Consider the following 23,025-nt stretch of genomic DNA (forward strand, 5'->3'; position numbering starts at 1 on the left):
TTTTCGAGGGCATGCACCAGATGCAAGCCATGCTAGAAGTACATTAAAATGACTAGGAGATAGTTGTCACTCTAGCTTTTTGATAGCCAATCATATGCACATCAACAATGTGTTTGCCATAATTGGAGTCTACAACAAGCTTCACATAAGTAGCATCAAACAAAACCTATAGTCCCATCAAACAAAACCTATAGTAGCATGAGAGTTGAAAGCATACATATGCTTTATAAGCCCCCCCCCCCCCCCCCCCCCCCCCCCCCCCCCAGTTTGAATCTTCCTTTTGTTTGGATCCAGTAATCATTGGAGTAAAGTTCATTACATGCCAAAACGTGCTCACTTCGTATTTTACAGGCAATTTTTTGCAGCTTTAGTGTATCTAAGTAAGAACCATTGATAGAAGAAAGAGAAGACTAAAAAGAAAATGTATGAAAACTTATACCATCACTGGCCAAGTAAACAGGTAAACAAAGTTTGTAATGACTTGTGCTTTTGTTTCAGATTGAATTCCATCCAAGTGAAGCTACTCTAAATCTTTTCTTATGAAAATGCACATTGGTCATTTCATCCACAAAATCAATACCAACTGTTGTGGCTTTAAAAAGGAAGGTCCAATGTAGGTAGCCATGGAGGCGACCTTTCAATTGAGCACATTCTGATGGTAACTTTGACTGTGATATGTGAGACCCTACAAGTTGTCAATTACAGAGAGCAAAGGGTGAAAAAGACTACAATAGCTCTTCCAATGCAATCAATCGATTGATCATTGCTGGAGTGTAGAGGTGTTGGCAGGTGAGGTGTTTGAGTTCTGTAAGATTGCCATATGCGTTGGGTGATAGTCTTAAGGATTGACTATCAGCATACCTGCATTGTTGATTGTGCTCCTGTGCACAAGCGATCCTCTTTAAATCTTAACAAAAGCGATGATCGACGATCATGCTGAGTCAAGAACAATCAAATACTGTATAGACCTTCCCACTTCAAGTCTCACACTCACAACACATGCGACGTTAGGGCAAGACTGTTTTCATCCTTGATTTTCTTCATATCAACAATTTTTTCCATGACATAAGATAAAATAGCCTTTGCTTTATCTGTATCATTATCCTGTTGAATGCCTATGGTCTGCACAAAACCAAGTTACTTCATCAATTACAGAATTCCAAGAAAGCATATCATGGGTGTAAAAGCACTTGGCATGAAAAAAAAGGCTTTTCCTTATATGAGTCTGATGTGAGAACTTGAGCAAGCACTTATCCACACCTCAGGCTTGATGCCGATTACGGACGCGCTTTCTTTTATATAGTATATCAAATCTTCCGGATCAGCACCCTTCCTCTGCAGAACATACACCATTTGCACTTTGAATCACAACTTGAGATGATAATAGACGTTCGACTGCATCATCAAATTCTCAAGGGCATACAAAGAATTTTCAAGGCATCCACGCACCCAGATTGAAAAGAAAAACAGTACCTTATTTGTAAGTCTTGCCAAATGCACCAAAGGAGATGCAAAACAGTCATCAAGATCAAAAAGATCAAGATGTGGGGGAGGAGGTTCCCGCAAGAATGGAGGAAAGACCGCTGGCAAAAGGGGCGGTGTCGGTGTCTCAAACTGCAACAATGGAAAACCTTAAAGACAACAGAAAGAACCTTCAAGAGAGCAATAAACCACATACTTGGTAGGAACATTTCCACTGTGATTACAGACCTCAGGAGCTATCAGTGTCAAAGGGCAAGGTTTAACCCCAAAGCGCTTGTAAAGGTTTACCACCTCTGGAACTAGGTCCATGTGATATGAGAACAAGCTCTCATCAGGAAGCTTTGTGAAGTCATGTGGTAATTCATCAGCTTCCTAAAATATAAAAATTTGAATAGCTAAGGAAACTGTATCGACTCTTACAGCAAATCTTTTACAGATAGTGAGCACAATCCTGAACAAGAGAGCTTAAGACTAGAGAAATTTAATAACACACTGAAAAGGTGATTCTTTGTACATCCAGGAATTATGGAGAGTCGCTATTCATCCTCAAGAATGTGAAAATAATTTTCTATGCTTATTTGACATAGTTATGATTGTAGAACGAGCCAATTTGATGCCACTAATTGGGTATCATCTTACTTGAAGGCAGCATCTTAGACGATTTGCCAAAGTCCCTATGTCTGGAACACACTCCAAGTCGGCGCACTCTAGATCCTCCATGCTGATTCGATCTGTCTGCAGATGATAAGAACCACATTTTTGTATATGATTGATTATAATAAACACACTGATGATACTCTCAAAAACAAAAGAAAATATTAGGTTCCATGCGATAAGTGTACAGATACAGGAAATGATGATCTCAACCATCTACATATGTTTCTCCCTAGACATGCAATGGGTTTTCGCTAGACTCACCAGAAGGCTGTGATTCGATTTGAAAGAGCATAAGATGTTCACATGTCCAGGAAGTAGCTTCTTATTCTAATTCTTATTTTGACTATTCAATCTGAAAATGTGTTATTAGACTATTCAATCTTAACCATGTGAACGTGATACAAATCTTGCAACACTTCCACTATTTCTGCATTCCATTCACAACCGCTGCTCCCTTTTATAACCTTCAGCCTGACAACACTCAGTACATAGGCTGAAAAGCCAAAGTCATTTCGATTATTGGAGAGTAAGCCTTTTTCCAATGCTAAGGTTGCTCCAAAAAAAATGCACCTCCCCCTCAACGATTTCAAGGGGGGAGCCTCCCTCATTAAATAAAGAACCATAGCATCGGTCAGAATGTCTGACATCATGTCTCTCAAGATCAAATGTGCTCACTAAATTCTCATGCTGTCCTATGTCTTTCAAAAACTGAAACACCTCTTAAATGTTGTCAGATCCCCAATACAATTAAACTGTCTGTTGTTTAGAAGTGGTCAGTTTGGTTCTAATGCATAGTGGTTTGCCACTCGGCGAAGATTTTGGTATAGTACTTCTGGTTTTAGTCCATAGTGGTATGCCACCAAGCCTTATTAATGGAGTATCCCTTGTACCTTTTGCCCATGTACTTATCCTATTTACCCACTCCTTGGGTGAAATGATGTAAACTTTTTTGGCTCTCTTATCAATTCAATTGCTTACTTGGCTTTAAAAAAAAATAAAAAATTAGAGTAATGATGGGAGTCCATAATGACCACCGTTTTACCTTAAGAACTAACAAACCACAGTTTACATTCACGACAAACACGAATAAAGGAGGGCTTGTATTCGGGTCTCTAACTCGCATGGTCTCTTAAGTATGAAGATGACTTCAAAAATTGCAAAATTTAGTATATTGACCTTAAGCATCAGCAAGGAAAAATGAGACCTTTATGGATAACTTTGCTACAAGCCATGAAACGAGAAAGTCCAACAGCGTAGCATTGTTCTCCTTCTCAATCCATGGATCCTCAAACATTGAAACACTTCCAACAACAGCCACTCTTCCATGCTTCTGTCCTGCTTGCCAAAGTGCTCCTGCTTATGCAAATACAAAACATCTTCTGGGCTGACATCTTTATAATTTCAATAAGAGTTCTTAAACAATCATAACACAAATTGGCCAGTGAAAGGTAGATGTATAAAAGTGGCAAAGAAGGTACTCTTCATTTTGGAAACAAATTTTTCTTCTTGACCTTTCGTTTTTGCTACCTACATAAGTCGTAACCATGAAGTCAGATATTGAGATTTGTGGTCAAAATAGCCTCAGGTAACGCCTGGAATTGGTGACCGAAATGCTAGTTATCGTCTCAAAGATCACCTTCATTCGGGTTGCATTTTTCTCAATATGGTTTTGTACCTAGACGTCAGATTTTGGATAATATAGCAACTATGTACATGGGAATTGAATATGCAGATCAGACTAAGCAAGATGTTTTGATCATGTAAGTTGACATTGCTATGGCTTTTGATACGGTCCATTGGGACTTTATTGCGCCTCCCATGGAAAGGTTAAGTTTTGGGCCCAAACTTCTTGATGTTAGTGGCTTTATGAAGATGCAACATCATGATGCATTCTTGGTTCATAGCTTTCAGAGTCTTGGAATTTGGGATGCTTGTGGTCAAGCTTGTCCACTTAGTGCGCTGCTTTATGCCATTGCAACACATCCTATGTTGCTATATTTGGATAAGCTCACAAGGCAAGGCAGTTTACGGGGCCTTTCCATGCCAGATGGCTCATGTTTTGTGGCCAAGGCTCATGTAGATGATTCGTTAGTTTTTTCTACAAAATTCAAGATGTACAAACAATTATGGATGTATTGCCACTATATGGTCTTATTGCTGGTTTACATATCAATTTTGCAAAGTTGGGTCTTTTGCCCCTTTGTTATTATGAATGGCATTCGCAACTATAGCCTGGTCAAAGTGTTCCTCATGGTCACTTAGTTTGGCATCTTGGCTACCCTAGTGGTTGGGATGCCTCATTGAAAGAGGAGCTTCTTGGGTTTTCACTCCTCTTGCATGCAAGATCGTTTATAGCAAGCTTTCTACATAGCCACTCCATGTATGCCTATGGATAGTCCACTCTATTACTGAGGCTTTACATATAGTTTTGAATGTTTGTCGTGAACCCAATCTGATTGCAAGGGTTTGTATTTGCTTAATAGATCTTTAGTATGTTCATCCATGGATGGAGTTCTCAATATTTTTTATACGAATTTCCACTTGCTTGCTTGACAGGCCTCTTTGATTCCCACATTTCTTTGACAACAACTCCATGGACTAAGATGATAGCAACATTGTGTGGGCACATGAGAGTTCGTGTTTGTGGTCATTGCACACTTGATTATATGGATATCATTTATGGAGGTGCTTTTGGTCGTATACCTAGTTGCCTATATGCCACCTCCTTGGCTGATAGGTTGGCACCGAATATTGCACTATCTCCATTGGTCTTCACATTCTTGAGATAGTACCTCACATGTTGCTCCACCATTACCAGAATACAACTACTTTCTTGCTTGGGTGCAATTCTGAGCCCTTTGGCTGTTTCTCATATACACAATCATCTTCAATAGGCTTTTCGTTGTGGTGGCAGTTCTTCAACTTTACATAACCCATACTTTTGTACGCAGCTCCTTCAGTCTCTTCATCATTATTTCAATCTTGGGGACATTTCATTTCAGAAGTTTGGGTCTTCTATGACCGTTTCTAGTCTTCCTACATGGCTTCACCCGTTTTGGGTAGCTATATTTTGTACATTAATGTAACTAATGGATATTCAGTTTCACATAAAAGAAAAAGTGTATGTGTGGTAAGTGAAATGCTGACGGGTGAGTGCAGGAAGGCTTAGAGATGATGCCTAAAGCAGCTGCAACCTCCTATAACCTACACCCAAGGAGCACAGTGATTGTCGCAGCACTCAGCTGGCTTGCACACAAGACTTACAACATTGAATTGGTATCCACATCAACACAAGGGTGCGCACTGCCGTATTAGTAGAAGATAAGGTGTAGCCTGAGGTCAATGATTGGCCTCATAGGTCATTTTGGCCTTTTGAAGACGTTAATATAACATTTCATTTCATTAATTCTCTCTCTCTCTCTCTCTCTCTCTCTCTCTCTCTCTCTCTCTCTCTCTCTCTCTCTCTATATATATATATATATATATATATATATATATAGTGTATGTGTGTGTGTGTGTGCCCACGTGTGGTAGATTGGTTATGCCATTTCCCTCTTGAATAACAGGTCTTGAGTTCAACTCTCCTCGTCGGATAGATCTTTAAGGTCTATTGGGATAATTTCCTACAACGTTAAAATTCTCTTCTTCTTCTTCTTCTTCTCTCTGCTTAAGTTGTAATGTGTGTGTGTGTGTGTGTGTGTGAGAGAGAGAGAGAGAGAGAGAGAGAGAGAGAGAGAGAGAGGTGTAATTTTTCGAAAAATTCCTGCGCGTGAAAATCCTGCGCCTGAAATTCCTGCGCGCTGCTGTGCATGCGCTAGCAAGGGTGGGTGACTGCCTGCGCGTGAGGTTGTGTGTGTGGGCAGACTCTGAAGGCGGACTGCTGTGAGACAGCGCGTGAAGCAACTGCTGCACCAATTCCGTGCACACAGCAGCAGCAGTAAGCAGTGCACCCTCCTGTGCGTTGTTGTTGACAGGTGCAATGTTGCAAAACCAGATTGTTGGTGACACCTGCAGAAGGCTTTGCACGCCAATTGGAGTATTGTTATGCAGGAATGACAAAGCAGTTTGTATACAGGGTAGGGTCTCAGTCAACCTCCATTTCTTTTGGTAGAATTTAGGAGATGTACATTGTTGTGGGTTTTGATTGTTTCTTTTGGTGAAGCATGTACATAGCTGTGGTTCGCATCTTATTTGCAAGGTTTTCTCAACAGTAGACTCCAAAAGTTTCTCGCCAGTAGGATTTGTTTGCAGAAGGAGTTTTTTTATTTATGTTCGATTCACTGTGTCTTTAAGCGTCGGAAAGCAATGGATTCCACGTCGGAGGCAGCTTCTGAGATAAAGGCATGCTTGTATGAGGACTTTGAGGAGGCTCGATATCGATAGGCATGGAATGGTCAAGCGCCTGCTCTTGAGGTGCGTATTCCAGTGCAGGATCTTATAGACCCAGTTACGCAGTACGCTATGAATGCAGTTATTCTGTTTTTTCCGGGGAAAATGCCTACTGCGCAAGATGTCGGCCAATGGATCGATTTTCTCCTTAAGCGTCAAGCTGTCCGTGGTGTCTACTTTGGGGCGCGTGGATTTTATGAAGTTTTGCTCGCAGATATAGAAGCTCGAAATCTTTTGCTTGAAATGTCTCCCTCTTTTTTAATACGCAGATGACACATGTTCTCCCGTGGGCACTCACTAAAGACTACCAGAGTCTTATTCGTCACAAATGCCCGGTGTGGGTGGAAATTGTTGATTTCCCTCACACGTGGAGACATTTCCTGCCGTTGTTGGCTGCGCAGCTTGGGAAGGTAGTCTGTCCTCCAAAATTGGATGCGAATACCAACAGGTTTTGTATTCTTTGGGATACTCAAAATTGGATGCGAATACCAACAGGTTTTGTATTCTTTGGGATACGGATAAGATTACCCCTGATGGTATTATGGTTGACTCAGGTGATCCTTGGGTGGGCAAGCGCCCTTTTAAACTTAAATGGGGAAAATTTGCGAATTCTTGTTTTCGATGCGGCAAATTTGGTCATATGCAATCCGAATGTCCGGAGCCAGTCTTGCAACCCCCTCCCTCTGCTGTTCCTTTGTCCACCTCGGATGCCAAGTCAAGTGGAGTTTCTACTGCTAAAGTGGCTTCGACTGTGGACAAAGGGAAAGGCAAGGTACAACAAGTTACTGATCTTGGGACTGGACTGCTGTTAAAGGCAAAAAAGTTGGCCCTGATGATGTCAATACATGGGTGGTGCCCAAAAAAGCACTGAAGATTCGCACGCCACTTTCGGCTCGTAATTACGTTCCTTCTGTTAATGCTAACAAGAATGCATCATTTAAGCAACTTCCATGCAATGACAATCGCACGCTAATTGATGCATGGGATAAAGCGATGCACTCTTACAAAGCTGTACTCCTTGGTGAGGCTTCCACATCGCATGTGAACACTGTGGACACGTTTCCTGCCCTGACTCAGAGGATGGGTCCTCGCACGGATGCAATGGATGGAGACGTGTCTATGGGCACCTCAACTTGATTTTGAAACTTCTTGCTTTATGTACATATGTTTCCAATGCAGAGTCATATTAAATGCATCTCATACAATGTGCGTGGGTTATGCAACCTGGACAAATGGCGGCTGACCTGGCACTATGTACATACATGTAGGGCAGACATAGTTGTATTTCAAGAGCACAATCAGCACGAGTTTGCTGGTCAATGTTCCTATTTTGCTGGATATTGGATTGCGTATGCTGGCTTGCAAGATTTCTCTGGTGTATTAATGATGATTCGACATGAGCTTCAACCTGTTATGTTATACAACGATCCGCTTCGTCGGTGGATGGTTGTGCAGTGTTTGTTGAATGGTCGAGTTCATGAATTTGGAGGTACATATGCATATACGGTCTCTGGGCAAAGAGCTGCTTTGTGGCGAGAAATCTCGTCTCACCCATGGACATCGAATGCATTTTTGTGTGGAGATTTCAATAATACTCCTGATTTACTTGACAGTACTACAGGACATTTGCATATGTTGCTTACGGAGAAGCATAACTGGGATCTTCTACCTGCCTCTGCACAAATGATAGATATATGGCGTTCTTTGCATCCTGATGCCTCTGGTTTTACCTTTCAGCATGCTGCTCATTCCTCTTACAGAGCACGAGTAGATCGTTGGTATTTACTTAATGGGAAACAATATGATGAATTTGTATGTGACATGAGGATAGATTATGCTCTGCAGTTATCGGATCATTATCCTCTTTTGCTATCGTTGTCTTTTGGACAGTCTCTTTGTGATCGGCCTCTTCACAGGAAACGTTTGTTGCATGTTAATAATGCCTATCTTACTCAGGAAGCTTTTCGTCACATGGTTGCCGATATTATTCCCCCGCTGTTGGCTCAAATGCATATTGATTTGGATACTGCTTGGTATCGTTTTGTCATGAGAATACAAACTGTGATTTTTGACTATGGTAGGCAGCATATGCAGCGTATTCGGGAGACTGTCGGTGATGCGAAACAGGTTAGTCAACGATTACATCAGCTGGTTGATTTTCGGCCATTGTCTGGCTCTGAGATGACGGAGTTATGTGAAGCTCAAGTGTGTATTCAGTAAAATGATAAGAGGAAGCTTGCTAAGTGGCAGACGCGTGCCCGACAACAGGCCTTTATGGATAAAGGTTGTGCTTCGAAGAAATTTTTTAAGCAGTTGCATCATTCGAGAGTCTCACAGTCGATTAAACGTATTATGCTTCCTTCGGGTGCCTGGACTTCTTCGAAGCGAGAATTGGCTGATGTTATGGTTTCACATTATCGTACGGTGTTTGCTGCCCCATCTCAGCCTTCTTCGGCAACTTGTAGAGCGCGTGAATTGTTGCTTTCTTATGTTAGTCCGATCCTGTCTTCGCAGGACGCACAATGCCTTGAAGATCCTTTCTCTGTCGCCGAATTGCATGGTGCCTTGCTTGCATTGGGCCGGTGGAGATCTCCTGGTTGGGATGGACTTACTGTGGAATTTTTCCTCTCGTTTTGGGATGACCTTAAACAACCCCTGATCTTCATGATAAATGTGGCATGGGAAAAACAGGATTTGCCAATTTCATGGAAAGACGGCTTACTTAAGTTGTTACCCAAGCAAGCGCTTTGCGAGCAGTTCTCTCATTGGCGGCCTATAACTTTGATGCCGTTGATATACAAGATTTTGGCTAAAATGTTAGTCCATCGCATGAAGGACCATTTGTTTACAGGGCTTCATCAGACTCAGTATGGTTTCATTCCTCGTCGTCAAATCATGGACAATTTGGCAAATCTTATGATTGGCATGGAATATGCTAAGTATACGCAGCAAGATGTGCTCGTCATGCAAGTTGATATTGAAAAGGCCTTTGACACTGTGCATTGGGACTTCATTGCTGCCACAATGAGATGTCTAGGATTTGGTCCTAAGTTGGCAAATGTGGTTTATTTTTTGTATGATTGTAGTACGTCTTCGGGCATCCTGGACGGGGAATTGACAGAATCGTGGCCGCTTGGTTGTTCGGTTAGGCAAGGTTGCCCTATTAGTGCTTTGCTGTATGCAATTGCTTCTCATCCTTTGTTGATGTATCTTGATCACTTGACCTCTGCGCACCGTCTTCATGGTTTGCAGCTTCCTTCCGGTCATACTTTTATTGGACAGGCTTATGCAGATGACTCGCTGTTTATTCCCCGTAATCAACAAAATGATGTTCAAGAGATTATGAATGCTTTGGAATTGTTTGCGCTTGCGGCTGGTCTAAAAGTCAATTTCCGTAAATCAAAGCTTCTACCGCTTCGTTCTTGTGATTGGCATGCTCTGTTATGGCCAGGAGAGATTGTTCTTCCAAATGTAATCACTAGGCATTTGGGTTATCCAATTGGATGGAATGTTACGCACACGCAGAAAGTGGATTGGGTTATGAATCGCCTGAATGTTAAACTGCATTACTGGAAGCTTTCTACCTGGCCGTTACATGTTCGCCTTCGAGTATCCTTGTGGCATATGTTCAGTTCTTTTTGCCATTGTTGCATTGGCCCCGTCATTGTCTTGACTCTCTAATGTCGACCATTTTGTCTCATTTGTGGCGAACGCGTGCTCACAAAAAAGGGTTGCGCTTGATATCGATGGCGAAACTATGTAACCAAAGCGCCTTGGTGGTTTGAATATATTGGATCTGCATAGGCATGTCATTGCCAAGAAGGCTATGCTTTTGCCTACACTTGTGCAACAATCTCAGCCTTGGACTCTTATGTTTGCACACTTGACTCAGCATGTGGTTACATCTTCATTTGGTCACTAGCAATCATCCATGTGGGAGGCAATATTTGGTAAGATGGATGCTCGTATTCCTGGATGCCCTCTTTCTTCCACCTTGCTTTCTGCATGGAAACAGGTTACGATTTATCTTTCCTGGAATGCTCGGAGGGAAGGAAACTCGCTTCGTGCGGAGAGTCTTCATTGGAGTCGGGCATTTTCTCTTACTTTGGTTGACCGCTCGCCTCGCCAGGCGTATTTCCTCTCCTATCGTGGCATTCGAGTGGTTGAGGATGTGGTGGATGCGGATGGTTTTACTTTTGAGTTTCCATTTGCCGCTCGCCGCTTTGGATTGGGCATGCACTATCGCCACTTTTGGAGAGAATTACAACAAATGTTGTCAGGTTTCTTGCCAATTTCACCTTTGGCAGATGGTGATCGCATGTCTGACTGGAAGCTTGGGGAAACGCCATTTCGTGATATTTTTGCTGGCCGGGCATATGCTCTTCTGCTGCCTCGTCCATGGATTGCTGATCATTGCAACGTTATTTGGCACATGCATAAATCCGATATTTGGTGGCGCAGGATTATATCTACAATATGGGAAAGTCGTTTGCCGTTGTAAGAGCGTTTGTTTCTTTGGCGGTGTTTACTTGGTGTGCTCCCAGTGGGTACCTTTCTTCGGATGCGCCGTATCCGCTCTTCATCATGTGTCCGTTGCTTATCTGCCGATGAGGATGTTTGTCACCTCTTGTGGGATCGCCGTGTCACTCGAGAATTCCTTCGTCGGGTTTCTGCGTGTATGTGGCTACGTTTTCCCACGACGGTATTCCATAAGCAGTTTTGGATTTTCGGTATCTTCTCGCCGGCGTTGCAGTGCTTTGCAGCCTTCTTCATGTGGGTCAGGTTTTGGGCATACTGGAGCCTGTGGCGGCAGCGTAATGGCTATATGTTCCATCGCATTCATACGGATCCACTACCTTTCTTCAAGATTTCCCTTCGGCAGTCTTTGAGGTTTGCCTTGGAAGTTGGTGATATCACAGCAGAGATACATCAGCTTTCTTATGAATGTTTTTAGCTATTCTATACCGCCGAACACTGTTGTGTTCCTTTCCTTGTACATCTTTTTGGTGGGTTTTCCTCTCTTTGAGGTTTCCCACAGATAGCTAAATCAAATTGATTTACAAAAAAAGTGTGTGTGTGTGTGTGTGTGTGTGTGTGTGTGTGAGAGAGAGAGAGAGAGAGAGAGAGAGAGAGAGAGAGAGAGAGAGAGAGATGAAGGAAATGATATATTAAAGTCTACAAAAGGCCAAAATGACCTATGAGACCAAACTGATCACAATGGCGAGTCTAGTACCAAGTCTAGGTACAAGCAAAGAAAACTACAAACTAGAAACTGAGATAGGAGTGCTACCGACTCCTATGGGTGGCTGGTAAGCTGAGCAATGGTATAATGCCACGAAGGTACGAAATGGGGATAAGTGTCACCATGATACAATATAGCAGTAGCATGAAGTCTATCTTGAGAGAGAGAGAGAGAGAGAGAGAGAGAGAGAGAGAGAGAGATGATATATTAATGTCTTCAAAAGGCCCTAATGACCTACGAGACCAAACCGGTACAAACTGGTGAATCTGATACTATGACAGGGTACAAAAAAGAGATGCTTAAAATAAAACTAGGAGTGCTACTAGCTGGTACTGTGTGGGATGTGTGATCGCTGATACGATGGGTGCCTAGTACAAGAGCGTGATATAATGGGTCGTGAGTCTATCCTCATCTATACTCTGAATGTCAAGATAGTATGGCTTGAATCCTCAGCTGCAGTCTCCGTCAATCCGTCGATGTTATGAAGCTCCTTTTCTTAGTCACGGGCGTCTCAATCTCCCTAGCTCCAATGCTCGGTCAATGAGAGTACCGCGAGTGTGAGGAAGAGCTGAGCTTTGCAGCGGTGGCTGCTCCTCTGTAAGTCCAGTGTTTGGTGTGACGAAATCGGTAAACTGTCTTTTGGGATTGTCTCTCTTCAAATCTCCTCAGTAAGTTGTCTCTGTGACTCAAGTAGATACAATCCAAGGCATCTCTGGTCATGATAGCTTATGACTCTAGAGATGGGTCCGAAGCTGTTTCTCAATAGACAATGGAAGCGACCCCGTATCTCGCAGTACATTGTGCACTGACAAATATAATGCATCTCCGTCTTTGGCTCAATATGGCATAGGCGGCATATCCTACTGGCTACTGGTATCCCTCTGAATCTACCAGTCTCAATCTCGAGCTGGTGGGAACCGTAACCCATGAGAAAGATGTCTATCCATATAGCTGGGTCAAATCACAAACCCATCCCCTGTGAGTTGGAGAAGATGCCCTTTATAGAAATCTATCTTCGTACACAACTCCTCTATCAGTTCTATCCATGTCCTCCTGATGTCCAACTGGGTCAGGTTCTGGCCAATGAGTCTAGTAATCTCAACCCGTGTAAGAGACAATGATGGTGCATCCAAGGAGTACTGGAAGGGGGGTAAGTTTTCCATGTTGAAGCCATGTATCTGGAACCATGATGACATCTGTGCATACCGGCATGATGTGTCCCCCTGTAGAGCTAACTGTTTGGAGGACTTGGGGCCCAATTGGGCATATCTATCTTTGGTAGTAAGTATCCCATAATCTGTGCATAAAGAAGATTGATCTGGTAAGCGCCTCTATCTCCATGGAGGGGGGGGGGGGGGGGGGGGGGGGGGGGGTTTCCTTTCCACATTCCCATTTCAACTTCCCGTTCTGGATTCCCGTTCCGTGTTTCAGACGTGAGTATCTAAAACAGGGAGTGACACTTCATGCCCGTTCCCGTTCCCCATTCTAATTTCCTGGTCCAGGCAACTATGGGGGCTTGCTAACTCCGCTCTAATGATCACATGTGGTATGAGGGCCTTGGCTCTAATTAACCGAGAGATCATAGATATCAGGGGCCTCTCCACCTATGGAGGGTCCCCAAGCCTGAACCCCATAGAGCATAGCTGAAGCTACTAAGGCATCAAAGAGCCAAATTTTTGTTCGGGGTCACTCAAATTGAATGTGTGAACACATCCTCTCCAATCCTCCCAAGGCCACATACGCTCGACTCAGTCTAGTCTCTGCTCCTCTCTTCAAAGGAAACCTTGGCCCAGTGAGATGTCACGCACATTGCACTGAGGAGCACCCACTGTAGAGAGCACGACACACTATCCGCGCTATAGGTGCTCTCATTTTTGGCACGCCCGGTGGGACCTCAACTGAAGTCTCACTCTCTGTTGAGTTACAAATCGAGGAGCTAGCTGGGTTTACCTAGCCTCGCCTACTTCACCTTGCACAGTGCAGCCTGCTGGTCTGGTCGAGTTTCACCCTAGACAGCTTAGTCTAGCTGACCTAGTCTCTCACCCTGCTGGTCTGGTCCACTCTTGCCCTGGTCCAACCAGCTCTCGTCCTGGTCTAGTCCTTCCTCGTCCCTAGTCCAACCAGCTCTCGTCATGGTCTAGTCCTTCCTCGTCCCTGGTTGAGCCAGGTGGTCTAGTCACTCGCCCTGGTCTAGTATAGTCTAGACCGGTGTGCACCAGTTAAAAGTCTTCTTGCCCAAAGCTTGGTTGGGTTTGTGGTTACTGCATGACACATACAAGGCGGTCATTAGAGCGTCAAAGCGCACTACTGAGTCCTCTGAAGCACTACCACAGAAGGCATCAACCCTTGGTACCTAGTAGAAGTCTACCAACCTCATCACCCATACCTCCATATACGGCATCATCCATTCCTCCATCCGGTTCTACATCTTCCAGGTTACCTTCCTCAGTAAAGCTCTCTCCCATTTTGTTACAGCAAGCTATTGAGTAACAGGCTCCTGAGCAAGAGGTCATGGAGGCGTTGACCAGTGTTTTAGCCAAGGTAAAGTTTCCTACTTTCAAGGGACTCTCCGCAGAAGATGCAGACGACCATGCAAGGAGGTTTGTATCTCTCTGTAGAGGTCATGGTCTTAAAGAGAAGATGCTTATTTGGTACTGTTTCCATCAACATTGGATGGTTTAGCAGGCAAGTGGTACACTCAGTTTGCGAAGAATCACTTTTAAACTTGGGCAGCTTTAAGACAACAGTTTTGTGAAGCTTTCAGACCAAGGGACTTCCAAGAAAGGGTTCTGGATGAGTTGACCAACCTGATGCTTCAGCCCAAAGAGACTTTTACGGAACTCATGACCCGAACAAAGTCTCTGGTCGCCAAGCTTCCTCCACCAGGTGAGTTCATGGTCAAGAAATGGGTAGAGAAGGCTCTTCCAAAGACTTCTCAGCAAAAACTGAGAGAGAATCTCCGACTTGATGCCACCTTGGAGGAGTTTGTTGCGGCTGCTACTAGGATAGAGAGAGAAGAGTTGGTAAACAGCTTCCTTGCCCAGGTAGAGACTGCCTTTGTACTTGACTTCTTTAATAGGGAACTTGAAGCCCTAAAACTACAACGCGCTCTTCAAGAGTTGAAATCAATCTCTCTTAAACAAGAGAAGCCCCCACATCACGACGCTTTGGATCAAATAAAGAGAGAGCTTGAAGAGCTTAGGTCTCAGCAAATTGCCATTTCTGCGAAAAGTCTGGGCATGAAGACAAGGATTGCTACTATATCAAGGGATTGCGGCAAATACAACAAAGTCTAGGTCCTTCTCTCCAACAAGGGCTAGCACCAACATCCAATATGGTTTTCCCCTATGGCCATCCAAATTACATGCCACCTTTGCTCAATACCCAGACTGTCCAAGGTATATCAAGTACTTCTCTGTCTCAAAGTTTTTATCATACTCATGCTCCCTCAGCCCCTTAGAGCTTCTACACCCCAGCTTCCAACTCCATGCAAAAGAACAGAGACCACCTCGTTCCCCGTTTGGTCCATCAAATCGGCCCATCTTATGCTATAGATGTGGAGAATATGAGCATTACCAAAGCAAGTGTCCTGTACTGAAGGGTCTCCTCCTTGCCATCATTGTCCGGAGTCTAAAGACGACTACAGTAAGGATTGTCCCAAGCAAGGGCATCCTCATCTTCAGGCCCAACTCAGAACCAACAAGAATTCACATTCTCGAAGATCAATCTGATCGCAATGAACACCACCCCTCAACCATCACCTGCTACTCATACAGTTCGACCACGACAAGTGGGGGAGCCTGCTGGCATACTCACTCGGACACATAGAGCAGCTCTTGGTCTCAGCTTGCCAACAGGCCCATCTCGTCCATAACCACTTCCACAACCTGACCAAACTGACGAGCCCTTCATTGGTGCTAAGAGTAGTCCAGTCTCTATGCTTTCGGACATTGATGGAGCTTTCTTAGAAGCAGTGGCTGACTTGGAATAGTTCAGAGTTCCAGAGGAAGCCCAGATTGAAGGAGCTAAGCCCACAGCGGAAGCAATCTTGAAGAACACCTTTCAACAAGTGTCCCGTTATGAGATGCTCTGGCTAGATGCAACCCTTAGAAGTGACACCCTCCCAGTCATTCAGTCTCTGTACGTGCAGAGCCTAGTGGCGGGCACCTCCTTGTACAGCCCTCAGATTCTTACATGATTTTTTATCCAACTGCTCCTCTCACCGATTACAAAAGTCCTCGTCTTACTGTGTCTATTCTTGGGCATCAATTCTTAGGCGTCATAGTGGATGGTGGATTTGGGATCAATCTGATGCCAGAGTTTACTATGTTGGCTTTAGGTCTGCAGCCTACCCGCCTTGCTCCATTTACTGGTACATTGGCTGACCAGAGGACAGTCTATCCGGTGGGCATAGTAGACAAGGTGCCTTTGAAGGTACAAGACTTCACCTTTAGCTTGGATTTTGTGGTGGTCAGTCTTCCCCAGGTGGAGGGAGGATTTCCTTTGCTTATTGGTAGACCATGGTTGCGGCATGCTAAGGCACTTCACGATTGGGGAAACGACGCCATGTGGATACATACTCTTGGCTCCCCCATGCAACCAATTCGACTCGAAGGAGGTATGGATCCAGTAGTTCATCACAGCTCATTGTCAGTACAGTCCAACCCCGACCCCGAGCAGCCTATCCCACCTGACGGGTCTGACGAAGACCTGCTGCAGTGGTTGGAAGCTACAACATCAATGCCGTGCTATGTGGTCTCTATTCAAGCCTCACTTGTGCCTGTAACACTCTCCCCTGGCTCCTCACGCTGACACCAATGACCCAAGTCCTACAGTAGAAAGTGTGCCAGTCAAAAAAGCAAGTGTGTTAGTCCCTGATGACCATGATTCAAGTGTTTCTCTCATGGGAGCCGTCGGCCTTGGTGAACCTATAACACATCACCGAAGGGGGAGAGAAATCTCCTTTGCATGAGTTCGCGAACGTTCCACCTCTTCCTCTAACATCTCCCGGGCCTGACAACCCGCCCACTCAAAAGCACTCTGCTGTGTTTGAAGACTTGCCCTTCTAGGAGCTTCCACCAGGATGGTTACAAGAGGAGTATGTGGAGTTTCCAATCGATTAAACACCAGCCCATGATGTCTCGAAGCTCCAAGAGGCAGCTCACTCTTCATCTTCCGAGGCACCCTCTCCAGCTACACCTCCTGACCCGGTCAAAGAAGTCAACCTGGGCAACCGTGACAACCCCAGCACATCCTCTTAGCAGCGTGGTTATGTGAGCATCCCGCACTACTCGATTAGGTAGTCTCTTTCATGCACTCTTTTAAAGATGTTTTTGCTTGGTCCTACAAGGATTTGGAAGGGATCCCACCAGAATTGGGTATCCATACTATACCTCTGGTTGAAGGGGCTAAGCCTGTCAGAGGCCGAGCTTACAAGCTCAACCCAAAGTATGTACAAGCTGTCAAGTCAGAGCTAGAAAAAATGCAAGAAGCACGGATCATTGTACCTGTGGAGCACTCCGAGTAGTTATCACCCATGGTGATAGCACCTAAGAAGCAGTCCAATAAAATCCGTGTGTACGTAGATTACCGCGCTTTGAACAAGGTAGCTATCCCATATGGTTTTCCCACACCTTTCAATCAGCATGTGCTAGAAGATGTAGCAAGGCATGTATTATACAGCTTCATAGATGGGTTCAGTGGATACAATCAGCTGGGCATCCATCCAGGTGATCAGATCAAAACAGTTTGTGACTCCTTGGGGTATTTTTATCTACACTAGAATGTGTCATGGATGCTTGAGAGTCAGTCGCTACCTGCATCATCGCCTACATCATTACTAGAAGGCTCTAAAAGGATCTAGAAGTTTCTAGAAGGTTCTAAAAATATAAAGGAGATTCTAGAAGTTTCTAGAAGCTTGGAGAAGAGTCCGGAAGAATCTAGAAGTTTCTAGAAAGCTCTAGAAAGTTGAAGAAGGATCTAGAAGGTCCTAGAAGAACTAGTAGGATCAAGAAGTTTCTAGAAGCTTGGAGAAGATTCCGGAAGGATCTAGAAGTTTTTGGAAAGTTCTAGAAAGTTGAACAAGAATCAAGAAGGTTCTAGAAGATTCTAACCTCCTCAAGAAGAACCTAGAAAGTTCTAACCTCCTCAAGCACTAGTATAAATAGGGTCTTGGGCCACAAGCCCCTCAATCTTGCCAACACCAGTTGTGAGCCTCCTATGAGGAAATCCCTCTTCTAGTTCTTATGTTCAAGTCTTGTCCTTGCATAGCCTTGCCTTGTACTCAAGGCATGTAATCCAAGTCTTGTATCTAGCTCTCTTAATAAAGTATTAAGTCTTGTAATCAATATTAAGCTTATCATCAAATCCAAGTTCTTGTACATTGTGAGTGCCTCCTCTTGCTCTCTTCTAGCTCTATACACGCTCATGACAGTTTGGCAAGACTACCATCTCTTAATCTTCTCAAGCCATCATGGAGCCAACGATGGAAGGTGTCATCAACGCATTGCAAAGCATCCAAGCTCAGATACAAGAACTTCGCGAGAGTAACGCTCAACTTCAAGCAGGGCAACCCCTAATCTTGGGACCGGCATTGCAAAATCTTCAACGTCAAATTCAAGAGCTTCAAGAGACAAGCACACATCAAACACAAGCTGCAAGATCTAGCTGTTCTCAACAACATAAGGAGCCGAAGGTCAGAATGCCTGAAAAATTTGATGGGACTAGATCAAAGTTTAGAGGTTTTCTCCAACAGTGCGTCTCTTCATTCGAATGTAACGAGAGCGTTATCCAGATGATGCCTCTCAAGTAGGCCTTATTGGGACCATCCTCTCGGGTACGGCTCTCTCTTGGTTTGCTCCCTTACTTGAAAAAGAATCTCCTCTTCTTCATGACTTTAAAGCTTTTGTGCGGGAGTTCTCTGCAACCTTTGGGGATACTGATAGAGCAAGGGTTGTTGAAACCAAACTTAGAAATCTCCGCCAAGGATCAAGACCTGCATTCGTCTATGCATCCGAATTTCAACAGCTCACTTGTGATCTGACTTGGCATGAGGAATATTTCATTAGCATCCGAATTTCAACAGCTCACTTGTGATCTCACTTGGCATGAGGAATATTTCATTAGCCAATTTTGGTGGGGATTAAAGGATGACGTAAAAGATCTTTTATTGACTATGCCAAAGGTTCACACACTAAGCGAGTTCATCTCTCAAGCAATAGAATGTGATAATCGATTATTAGAGAGGAGACAAGAGAGGCGTCTTGAGGCACCATTGCGACCCCAAACAGAAGTGACACATAATGGCTACACGCCTCAACAGGGCCATGAATCAAGCATTGAGCCCATGCAAATTGATTCAGCACCGTTTCAACCTCTCTCAGCCCATGAGAAGCAAAGGCGACGCATTAATGGCTTATGTATGTATTGCGGAGAGCAGGGGTACAGAGTTCGACAGTGTCCAAGGAAGAGAAGGATGAAGGTTCATGGTGCAATGGCTTCAACGTGTTCGGAAAACATGGACGTCCAACCCCAATAGAGACCGACCAGTTGGACAAAAGACAAACAAAAAAAAGTCTCTTTCTTCCCGCTGATTCCACTTCAAGTTTTATAATACCAGTCAAGATCCATATGCCAGGTAGGCACATGGATTGTGAAGCATTATTAGATTCAGGCGCAATGGCATGCTTCATGGACAAAGAATTTGCAAAATAACAAGGCATACCACTTGTGGAAAAGTCTAATCCAACAACTATAGAAGTCATTGATGATCATCCCCTCGCTTCAAGGGATGTCAGGTATGAAACTCGCCCCATAGAAGTAACATTGGAGGAGCATGTTTCAAGAATAGCGTTCAATATTATGCAAAGCTCAAGCAGTCCAATTGTTATTGGGCTACCGTGGCTTGAATTACATAATCCTGACATCGATTGGAGGGCTCAGAGAATTGAACCACGAAAAGTCCAAAAGAAGAAGGGAAGGCATAATAGGCCTATATATCTTGGAGCCAAGGTCTTCATGCGTGCAACCAAAAAGTATCCAACTTTCCTGATATTTGCAACACCAACCGACACGTCGACAACAAAAATCATGGAGGCATTGCCACGTCAATATCAAGATTACAATGATGTTTTTGAGAAGAAGAATGCAGACCTCTTACCGGAGCATCGACCCTATGATTGTGCTATAGAGCTTCAGGAGGAGACCCAACCCCCTTTTGGCCCAATATTTACAAAAATAGATCTTCGTGATGCTTACAACCTAGTCAGAATCAAAGAAGGTGATGAATGGAAGACAACCTTTCGGACAACGTATGGCCACTTTGAATATACCGTCATGCCATTTGGTCTCACAAATACCCCAGCTGTTTTTCAACATTTAATGAACCATATCTTTTGGGAGTATTTGGATTATTTTGTGGTAATTAATATATTTGGATGATATCTTGATATTTTCCAAGGATCAAGAAGAGCATGAGCACCATGTACGATTAGTGCTTGAAAAACTTCGTGCATTAGGGTTATATGCGAAGTTGGAGAAGTGCTCTTTTCATCAATCAAAGGTAGAATTTCTTGGTTATGTAATTTCTCAAAAGGGAATCTCCATGGATCCAAAGAAGGTTCAAACCATCCTTGATTGGGAGACACCCACCTCGGTAAGAGATGTTCAATGTTTCCTCGGATTTGCAATTTTTTATCATAGCTTTATACGGAGATACTCCAAGGTGGTTACAACACTCACAAGGTTGACATACCATAAAGGCCACGAAAGCATTTCAGACTCTCAAGCAAGCTTTCACGACCGCACCCATTTTAATTCATGTAGCTCTTACAAAGCCTTTCATCCTAGAAACAGACACTTCAGATTTTGCTCTTGACGCTATTCTATCCCAAGTAGGAGAGGATGGTCGAGTACATCCAGTGGCTTTTCATTTCCACAAGTTCTCAGCTGCAGAAATCAATTATGAAATCCATGACAAAGAGCTCTTAGCAATCATCGACTCCTTCGACACTTGGCGTCACCTACTAGAAGGAGCTCCTCATAAGATCACTGTCTACACAGATCACAAGAATTTGGAATACTTCATGACATCCCGCGTCTTGAATCGTCGCCAAGCCAGGTGGAGTGGTATCCTATCAAGGTTTGATTTTCTTATCTCTTATAGACCTGGCCGTCAACAGGCTAAGCCAGATGCCTTATCAAGAAGATCCTACCTTGCACCTAGAGAAGGCGACGCAGCATTTGATCAACAAAAGTCAGTGATTTTGAAACCTGAGCAGCTTAAGCTAAACGCCACCATGAGCCAAGCTCCTGAAGATTCTAGTTTTCTTTCTAAGGTGAAGACGCAAATTGCCAAATACCCACTTTCTCAGAATATTAGACAACAACTACAAGGACAAGAGGTTAATGAGGACTTTCAAGAAATTGATGGACTAATTTACTATAAGGGTCTTCTCTATATTCTGCTAGGACCAACACGCTTGAAGGTACTTCAGCAACGGCATGATCTTCCATCAGCAGGGCATTTTGGGGTTAATAAGACAATTGAGCTTCTCTCCCGTGACTTTTGGTGGCCTCAAATGTGGAAGCTTGTCAAGGAGTATGTAGGCACTTGTGACACTTGCAATAGATCAAAGGCTAGCTTACAATTCATCTCTAGCTTTTGGAAAAGCTTATTCAAGCTACTCGAAGTACAAATCAACCTTTCCTCAGCCAATCACCCACAAAGTGATGGACAAACAGAGAGAGTAAATCAAGTTTTGGAACAGTATCTCCACTGTACTATCAATTATCACCAGGATAATTAGGTCGAGCTCCTACAGCTAGCAGAATTCTCCTATAATAACAGTTTTCATGCCTCCACCAGTCACACTCCATTCTTTGCTAATTATGGTCAACATCCCAAAAAGGATATCCACAGAAACTATCGAGTCAAGAATCCAGCTGCTATTCATCTTACACAACAATTATCTGCAATTCACAAAGAACTTACAATTCATATCAAAGAAGCTCAATCCAAGTATAAGGAATGTGCAGATCTCCATCGCATGCAACATCCAAAATACAAAGAAGGGGATAAAGTGTGGCTCCTCCGACGTGATCTGCGTTCATCTCGTCCCTGTCAAAAGCTTGATTATCGAAGACTTGGCCCGTTTAAAATTATCCGTCAAGTCAATCCAGTCACCTATCGCTTACGATTGCCCTCATCCATAAAAATCCATTCGGTCTTTCATGTCTCAATCCTAGAACCTTGTCACACATCTAAGATCCCAGGAAGAGCCCTACAACCACCTCCTCCGGTTGAGATTCAAGGACATGACGAATATGAGGTCGAGAAAGTCCTAGATTCTCGAGTTTTGCATGGCAGGTTACAGTACCTGGTGCATTGGGAAGGCTATTATGCTTGTCACACATCTAAGATTCCAGGAAGAGCCCTACAACCACCTCCTCCGGTTGAGATTCAAGGACATGACGAATATGAGGTCGAGAAAGTCCTAGATTCTCAAGTTTCGCATGGCAGGTTACAGTACTTGGTGCATTGGAAAGGCTATTATGTTAGTGAACGAACCTAGGAACCAACACACAATCTACAACATGCATCTCTCAAAGTCCAAGAGTTCCATCAACAACATCCATGGAAGCCCAACTCAAGCAACACCACTGCTCCTCGTGGAACTCGTCGCTAGAAGAGGGGATAATGTCATGGATGCTTGAGAGTCAGTCGCGCTGCCTGCATCATCGCCTGTGTCATCGCCTACATCATCACTAGAAGGATCTAGAAGTTTCTAGAAGGTTCTAAAAATATAAAGAAGATTCTAGAAATTTCTAGAAGCTTGGAGAAGATTCCGAAAAGCTCTAGAAAGTTGAAGAAGGATCTAGAAGGTCCTAGAAGAACTAGAAGGATCAAGAAGTTTCTAGAAGCTTGGAGAAGATTCCGGAAGGATCTAGAAGTTTTTGGAAAGCTCTAGAAAGTTGAGGAAGAATCAAGAAGGTTCTAGAAGATTCTAACCTCCTCAAGAAGAACCTAGAAAGTTCTAACCTCCTCAAGTAACCTCCTCAAGCACTAGTATAAATAGGGGTCTTGGGCCACAAGCCCCTCAGTCTTGCCAACACGAGTTGTGAGCCTCCTATGAGGAAATCCCTCTTCTAGTTCTTATGTTCAAGTCTTGTCCTTGCAATCAAGCCTTGTCTTGTACTCAAGTCATGTAATCCAAGTCTTGTATCTAGCTCTCTTAATAAAGTATTAAGTCTTGTAA

At 43.8% G+C, this 23,025-nt stretch overlaps 1 protein-coding gene across 4 annotated transcripts in view; it reads right to left on the bottom strand.

Annotated features, from left to right (window-relative positions):
- Positions 1–453: 453 nt before the first annotated feature.
- Positions 454–23,025, bottom strand: part of LOC147462061 (uncharacterized) — a 139,536-nt gene continuing 116,964 nt past the window's right edge. For 3 of the 4 annotated variants that reach the window (XM_086509507.1, XM_086509509.1, XM_086509508.1), the window contains 6 exons: positions 3,344–3,492; positions 2,122–2,217; positions 1,711–1,854; positions 1,474–1,614; positions 1,261–1,335; positions 454–1,122 (listed from right to left, as the gene is read on the bottom strand). In XM_086509507.1, the coding sequence (XP_086365633.1) occupies positions 991–1,122; positions 1,261–1,335; positions 1,474–1,614; positions 1,711–1,854; positions 2,122–2,217; positions 3,344–3,492 (737 nt within the window). In that variant the 3' untranslated portion in view covers positions 454–990. Of the gene's footprint in view, positions 1,123–1,260; positions 1,336–1,473; positions 1,632–1,710; positions 1,855–2,121; positions 2,218–3,343; positions 3,493–23,025 lie in introns of all 4 variants that reach the window. The other variant, XM_086509510.1, reaches the window with a different exon arrangement.

Source organism: Adiantum capillus-veneris, chromosome 3 (assembly GCF_014529385.1).
Source record: "Adiantum capillus-veneris isolate H3 chromosome 3, ASM1452938v2, whole genome shotgun sequence".
NCBI lineage: Eukaryota > Viridiplantae > Streptophyta > Polypodiopsida > Polypodiales > Pteridaceae > Adiantum > Adiantum capillus-veneris.